Source organism: Brachycentrus maculatus, unplaced genomic scaffold (assembly GCF_059751285.1).
Source record: "Brachycentrus maculatus isolate JH-2025_06_01 unplaced genomic scaffold, ASM5975128v1 h1tg000074l, whole genome shotgun sequence".
Lineage (NCBI taxonomy): Eukaryota > Metazoa > Arthropoda > Insecta > Trichoptera > Brachycentridae > Brachycentrus > Brachycentrus maculatus.
The window spans coordinates 477,843-486,308 of record NW_028280828.1 but is presented as its reverse complement, the minus strand read 5'-3'; the positions used below and the strand labels follow the sequence as shown (position 1 = coordinate 486,308).

Below are 8,466 nucleotides of genomic sequence, written 5' to 3'. Positions count from 1 at the left end.
TCAAATCTACATAAAGATCACTTTTTTTAATAAATCAGTGTTCCAACGATTTAAACCAAAAGTTTCCATAAAGCTTCGTTACCTTTCGAACACGCGTGAGCTTTCGCAGATAACTTGAACCGAAGATCTCGCGATAAAGGCGTATTATATAAGTAAGCATAAGATTATCAGGGAGGCATAATGTGAGCTCAATTTTTTGCAAAGTCACGCCTTTATTTAAAGCGAGCTGACCTTGATGAAGTTAATGACAACGATAAAAATTATCAGAGGTATTCGCGCTGAAAAAAGAGTTTTCAAGAAAAAGTTGTCAGCGCAGCGCGCAGGCCCCGCGGGAGGGAGGGCGGCGGGGAGGGAGGCGGGGAGGGTGGAGGGGAAGTCGGGGAGAAACGGGTTCGGCCAGTGTTGTTCCGACCGTCGCGCGGGAGCTCGCGTTCGCCGCGGCACCTCGTCGCGCGCAAGTGCGTAAATTCAAAATCCCGTAAAGTGAGTTAGTTGTTTTAGAGTAAAAATGCCTTCGAACAGCAACATCGTGGTGGAGTGGCTGCGGTCGCTACACCTGGGCCAGTACGCCGAGAGCTTCATAGACAACGGCTACGACGATCTGGAGATCTGCAAGCAGGTCGGCGAGCCCGACCTGGACGCCATCGGGGTCCTGAACCCGGCGCACCGCCAGCGGCTGCTGGGGTCCGTGCGGACCCTGCGTGAGGAGGGCGCCGCGTCCGTGTACTTCACGCTGGAGGAGGCGGCCGCCGCGCAAGACTGGGCCAAGGAGCCGCCGCCCGAGGAGGCCCGCTACCGGGACGAGTACGAGGAGGGCAAGGCCGAGCTGGTCAAGATACCGCGCGTGCAGCTGCGCGTGCTGCTGCGGGAGCGGCTCGCCCAGGATGGCATCCGGCTCAGTCTGCAGCCGTACTCCACACCGGTGAGTGCTGCATTCCGCTCTTATACTTGCCGCCTTCCCTCTTCTCCTTCGTGTCTTGTCATCCCGGCATCACATCACGGAATTCCTCCAATGATTTACTATCCATTCCCAATTATATCTTCTTCTTTACGTGTTGTGAGAATATGTCTCTATTAAGGGGAATCCGAAACAGATCCTCGGTGAGTGTCTTGTCATCGTGATATCACAGAGGTCGGACGAAACTCTTCCAATGATTTACTTCGAAATTAATTCACACGATATGATATCTTCTTTACGTGTCGTGTCGGGTCCCCTCGACGTTGACTTCGCTTGTGACAATTTGTCCTTATTTTGGGCAGTCCGAAACAGCTTCTTGACGCTTCGTACTCCGGCGAGTGTCTTGTCATAGTGACATCTCAGGTGGTCGGATGAAACTCTTCCAATGATTTACTCCGATATTCATTCACAATCGTATCCTCTTCTCTACGTGTGGTGTCGTCGTATCACTTGTGAGAATGTGACCTTATTTTCGGTTATCCGGAACAGCTCCTCAACGCTCCACTGACCACTCGTGTATATTATGGTGCCAGGAGATCATACAACTACCAAAATCGGTCAATTTTCCCATGAAGAGAGACATTATACCTTATTCCCACACTCACTTTATAAACATCAAGATGACTACGACAGTTTCGTAAATAAAATACCATTTGAACAATTTTACAGAAATATACTGTTCACTTACTATCAAGCGCTTCTCGCAGGGGTAAACAGAGATAATAGAACGCCACACTACTCTGTCTTTGCTTCTCATACATACAAGCTGTAGGATTGAACCGCCTGGAATAACAAATATTTAATGCTTTCTGCAAGAGGCTGCTTAATTTATTATTACTTAACATGATGTGAAGTGTGCGATCATTAAAGGTTTATATGACATACACATAATATAAAAGACGATGAAAAAATGTAAAGCTAGAACATTATATAAAAAAATAACATGTACTAACACGTTTGTCTATAAATCTTGAACCTTCACCTGTTTGAAGAAAATATGCGCGTTGCAATGACTCGTTTAAATGTAACAATAATATATATGTACATAAAAAAAGCAGTTTAATTTAATTTAATTATGTTCAATTGTGATACATGTTTCGATGCATTCCTCATAATTTATGTTGGAAAATGAAATGTGTCACAATAGATTATAAGAAATAATGCTATTTACCAAGTAAAACTTAAATTAAAAATAGATTAATATTACCACAAAGTGATTGTAGAATAAATTAATGAAATTTAGCCTTTTACTGATTTTTTTAATAGTACCCTATAATTTTAATTGTTTATTTTCCGTTATTTATTACAGTATACCCGAAAGACATTACTTTTATTGTGTACGTGTCTCCGCTTTTTAGGATTTTTTTCCGACTGCGGCGAATTTTTTTATGGCATTCGTGTTTTGCACGAGCGAACAGTTTGTCGCAAATTTTTCTAGCCGCAAAATACCTTTTGATACAACCTGGGCATTGACAGTCGCCTCCTGCAGTAACCGAACTCGATAACTACGAGGGGCCGGATATTTATCTATTATTTGGGACGTTTCCTAGATACAATCACACGGCTGTATCTAAACAATCGATGATTTATACACCGATGTCATGCGATTTTATTCAATTTCGCCTTTTGCTTTTACGGACAATTTCGGGGTAATCAAGTTACAGTGGGTTATAAGAATTGTGATTCTTTAATTGAGACGAAGTTTTAAAATATTTCTGCGATATCTGTTACACATTTTTTTTTATTTGTTCGGGAATTGTAAGCTTTACATTTAAAAAAATTTATAATAAAAAATAGTTACATCAATAAAAATAAAGCCAACTAAACTATTCCACATTTATATTTAGATTATTTTTCATATTTCTTTATTACCTTATTACTACTACTACCATCACGCCGTTTCCCCGCAGGGGTAGGCAGAAAGGATTGAACGCCACACTCTCCTTATGAAATAAATAAAATAAAAATTATAATTAAATACATACATCTAAGTAACGTCTATAAATGGAATAGGTATTTTTAAACATCATGTCATTTTAAATATATCTTTATTTTTATTACTTGTTTAATACTGTTACAAAAAATATAACTAAGTATTTGAATTCTAATATCTATTTATAGAAAAAATACTAGATTTTTTAAAGGGGGTTGCATTTATTATTTACCTCGCTTATTATGCACAAATTTTAAAGATCATTAAGTGGATTTTCTTTTCTTCTTCCAAAAAAAACCTTTAATTTTAATCTGTGTTGGGAACAGGAGGGATAATCTAATGTGGGCAAAAATATATAACTACATACGTATAATAGTTACGCTATACTTATCATATTATAATTTATAATAAATTATTGATTATTATGATAGTAATAATAATTTTTGGCCAGTTGAAAATAGGAGCAAAATAAGACCGTGGAAAAATATATGATCAAGTATTTCAAATATGTACTTGAAAGTGGTCGGGTTAGGAGACGGAATAATTGTCGGGTATATATGACATGCACGAATGTGGAAGAGTCAAATAATGGGGAGAATGTGGAAGAGTTAGAAGACGAATGTGGAAGAGTGAAATAATGTTTGCAAAGAAAGAACGGTGTAGGGTCCTATAGCGACGTGATAGTGACTTAGTTAGTTTACCCATTTTTACAAAATATCGTCTTATGGGTGCTTCACATTTCTCTTATTTACTATACTCAATTTTATATGGTAATTTACAAGTATGATTGAAATGCTAATCTAAATGAAATTAACAAATTGCACCCACAAAAAAATAAAGCAAAGGAATTTTGCTTAAGTAAGAAATAAGGCTATGAATTTGAAATTTAATTATAATTTTGTGTGGGTACTTATTATTCTATCAACGCCAAACCACTGACTGACTGTTCTTATTTTACTATGGCATGACATAAGTTTCATCATTTAAAAGACTCCATATTTGAAAAAAAAACTGTTTTCTTTAATGTAAACAAAATTTAACGTTTTCGCATAAATTCATAAAATTAGGTACCTACCTACCTATATTTTTACGTGGGTATATTAAAATAATTTGTTTTCTTACGAAGCAAGTCAGTCAGTTCTGATTATATTTCGTTTGTAATAAAGTTAGTGAACATTGATTGATTGGTGTGTTTTTGTACGGAAGAACAATGATGGATTACGGGTCTCGAAGGTACGATTTCAAAGACAATAAGAACGGTGTTTATTCACTTTCATATTATTTCGTGTAACTTGTGAGAAAATTGTGTTTTAGTCGCTAGAATCAAATCTCTGTTTAAAATCAAATAACATATGTATCAACGTAATATTTTTTAACATACCTAACATACAAGACTCGGATATCTAATTACGGCTAATGCAATACCGCTTATTATGGCCCTACTTAGGCTTCAAATTTACAAGTTTTTTTAGCTTATACTTACTCGTGAGTGGATTTACTATTTGTATTTATAGTTACTATAATTTAATGAATTCATGAGTGAAGAAAATTCTAGGCAAAACACTTAACTTGAAGATGAAGCGTCTGTCATTTTTATATTAGAGAAATAGAAGCCTGGGCGTCCCAGGGCTTTTGACCTGGCATTTAGCTAGCGTAAGTGATCACCTTATATACTTGTTTAAGGTTCATTTTTGCCCAGTTTTGTATTTTATAAATACTCGCGTATGAATGGAATCCAAGACCATTTCATAAAAACAACATTAAAATGCAATATGTAGGTATGTTAATTTTTTCTTCACAAACTATTATACTTTATTAATAAATCCAACTGATAGCGCCATAATCAGACAAACTTCCAAATCTATTGAATTAGTACCCACATGTGAAAGGGATTAAAGACCATTGCAATTACACAAGTTCCAAAAATTAATGCAATAATACACAGTGTATAAAGTGATCACTTAAGCTACTATAAATAATAATAAATTGTTAAAACCAATTTTCCTGTACATACATATCTCTATAACGACTCACATACTTACTGTAAGATTCCAATTGTAATAAGTCCGCTATACATTTTTATCTGTGATTGTTGGACGTATATCGAGCTAAGCTAAATGTGTGTGTATATGTATATCAGTGTAAATAAATATATTTTAAATCAATATTATTTTTTTATTTTTTAAAATTATTTTAAATAAATATAATTATTTAATTTTGTTTATTTGTATACATTTATTTAAATCACAATTTTTACATATTTAGAACATTTTTTTGCAGAGACCCACCAAGCCTCCTTGTGTGTCTTGTCGGTGGAGTTCTTTTTCAATAATTTTTTTATTGATTTTAACCCTAATATACACACAAAAAACAGAAAAATTAAGAATATAAATATTTTACAATTTTCATAAAGTTAACTCTTGATCATTTACCCATTCCTTTATTTTGCCTTTGTTCCATATATATTAAATAAGTCAAATAAGGTAATGTTAACTATAATTAAACATAAAATTGAATCAAAGGTCTCGTACATGTTAACCAAATGAGCCAACGAATACATTATAAAGGCGGACGAATAATATACATACATACATTAATAATATTTTTTGTTACTGCCAACCGAAGAATCAATACATGTTTTTAATTGAAAATACATATATGTAGGTATGTTGGAGAACGAATATTAAACAAATCTTAATTACACGTAATAGCAATTTGGCCGGTAACCGTAAGCAAACTGGCAACCCGTAACTAGTAACCTAGTGGTGTGATTATCGATTAGTCTCGCATCACTCGGCTATTGCGTACGACAAAAATAATCTCCTGATTGGATCTCTCCTCTTTGAGCCGAATGCATTAGGAGAAAACGTTTCCACCCGACTATTGGATACTGGTTACTGGTCCATTAGATGAGATGTCCGATTAGCTGCTCGAATCCCCCAGTCCACGAAACAAAACCTATCCCGGCCGAACGGATTTAAATTAAGCCTCATTAGTCGGATTCCTCGAGAATGTTACGAACTAACGAACAAAGTGTAGAGATTGAATTAAGAGCTTCGTCATTGGGACGACACTGTGAAGAATTTATCAACATTGAGACCTCACGAATCTGGGACCGCTCACATATCGAACGTCATACAGAATATCCCACGATCGAACATTTTTTTCCTCTTGATTTAATGTGGCTAGGTAACGAACTCGCTCGGGTGGAATGAACAACGCCATGGCCCGATTATCGTCCACCGGTGGACCAATTATGAACCCATTAGCTAGTGATGCGTAGCATCCTCGATAACTTCCCAGACAGGTGCGAATGAATGAAATTCACATTTTTCAAGCAGTTTGATGTAATTAAGTGCATATTCTTCCTCAACCCTTTATTATAGACTAGTGTTCTTCGACTTGATCGAACGAATAAATTAAAATCGTCAAAAAACCATTTCCACGAAGCCCAAACTGACCTTGCTTACGTCTTACAATCACCCTTGACTTTATTAACCCTAGATTACGGGACATTCGTAAAAATTACGACGGACATCCAATCTGTGGAGAACACTAAGGCTACGTACTGACAACTAGGATGTATTTTGTATATTAAGAGCATTGTTAACTTTATGTGATGGTTATATAGTACTCTCATTATCATTCATCGTTTACTTTTGTAATACTACTTGAAACACTACTTCATGACTACCAGTATCGGAATAATCATTCTATTATCAGACAGTCTAGATTTGACCTGATTGTCATGAAGTAGTGTTTTAAGTAGTATAACACAAAGTGAACGTTGCAACTAAAATGTTTTTACCGATGTTTTATGTTCGCATTTTATATAATGTACTCAAATAACTTGTTGCAATTATTTTCAAAAAGTTTTTATAAAATGTTTTTGGTAAAATGTAAGTTTTTCTTATCATCGTATATTTTGCGATAGTCCCGTATTAAGGTACATTGAAACAAGTCTTGTGGTCTAGGGTTAAATTACCTAACGATTGGTATTATATTTCTAACCAAAATGATATTATCTATCATGCAAACTCGGCAAAAAATAACACTGAAAAGTGTAAATTGAACGTTTTTCTGCAGCCGGCAGCTCGGTAGCTTTGTAAGTATTTTAATACAATATCACTCCCCGAAAATGTATACCCATTATGTATAAATAATTATTTTTATTGATCCTTAATGTCAGTGCTCAATCGTCGTTAATTCGACCGGCTAACTAGTGCTCATATTTATATTCAAAATATTTGCCGGAATCGTTTGCAGATCGCATTAATCTCCCTTTAATGTGCTCCACATATCCCCCCCAAATAATTCCAATGACACATTATATCGCGACACTTACTCCGCATTTGTTTACAATCCGAACAGTATCTATAAATCGCGCTCCCTTTTGTATTGCCTAACAAAAAATGTGATAAAGACCAACGAAGGCTGCTACAGAATTGTTTAGAACTGGTTTTCAGCTGTCCGGTATTGTCAGAACCGGCGGACGAGTCAAGCGATAATTTGTCGAAAGGTATTCTATAATCCTTTGAAGTAAAATCAATACGGTGGGGGTTTTAATAATTTTCTTCTCGGTGGTTTGATTACCTTTCATTATTCTTTTAATCTCTTTACGCGTCGTGGATACCCTGCCTGCCCGTTAGACCATCCTCGGTTTGAAGAGCACGTCGATTAAGAAGCAGACTCGATTTTAAGTCTGCTGTATAAACTCGTTATTTCCATTGCACTGGACATTTATGGATGATGATCATGACATGGCATGTTAAGTCGTCTGCCCTTATAGTTCCCCTGTCTCAAATTACTGAGTTGGCGTTTGGCAGATTTTACGACTAATTAATCAGCGTTGAGTGAAGTGGATTGCACTTTACAAACCGTAATACTGTAAATTATTATATGTTTATAATACTAATGTAAATTGACAGCGTTGTCAATTTTTTAATGTAACTAAAAGGGAATTGAGCGCCCTTGAGGTAGTATTTTACGAAAATGACGCTATATAAATTATCCTAATTTATTATTATTATTATTTAATCTACAACTTTTTGAGTGTCTCCAAATACTTGTTTACAAATCTAGATTATGTCCTTGAATCTAGATTATATCTAGATGATGTAGTTAGGAGTTATTTTTTACATTATTTTTAACATCTCAACATATATGAAGAAGAATGAGAAAGTCTGGCATTTACCGGGCTTTTGACCGTCATAGGCTTGTTTAAGTTAACACTTTACACACGTGTAACATTCACCATAATGGGTAGAATTGTTGAATGTTATACGTAGGTAAAGTGATCACTTAACCAAGCCTGTGACGGTCGTAAGCCCTGTTAATGTCCAGTCTTCTATATTCTTCTTTGTCTGTGTCAAAGTGTCAAAAATAATGTAAAAGTAATCGTTTGCTGTGGGGTTTTGGACATGGTTCCTGAATGCTGGTAATTTTTCCAGAGAGTATGATTATTTTATGGGGTGAAGATAAGTTAACTTTTCAGTGTTACTTTTAGTTAGTAGATAATTTTTAACAGATTTTATGAATTTGAGCATTTGTTTTTAATTGTTTATCGCTACCGTAT

The 8,466-nt window shown here is 35.6% G+C and overlaps 1 protein-coding gene across 6 annotated transcripts in view; it reads left to right on the top strand.

Annotated features, from left to right (window-relative positions):
• The first annotated feature begins 398 nt into the window (after positions 1 to 398).
• Positions 399 to 8,466, top strand: part of LOC148311119 (uncharacterized) — a 415,481-nt gene continuing 407,413 nt past the window's right edge. For 5 of the 6 annotated variants that reach the window (XM_088257209.1, XM_088257213.1, XM_088257210.1 and 2 more), the window contains exon 1: positions 427 to 922. In XM_088257209.1, coding sequence (XP_088113335.1) covers positions 509 to 922 — 414 coding nt within the window. In that variant the 5' untranslated portion in view covers positions 427 to 508. Of the gene's footprint in view, positions 923 to 8,466 lie in introns of all 6 variants that reach the window. The other variant, XM_088257212.1, reaches the window with a different exon arrangement.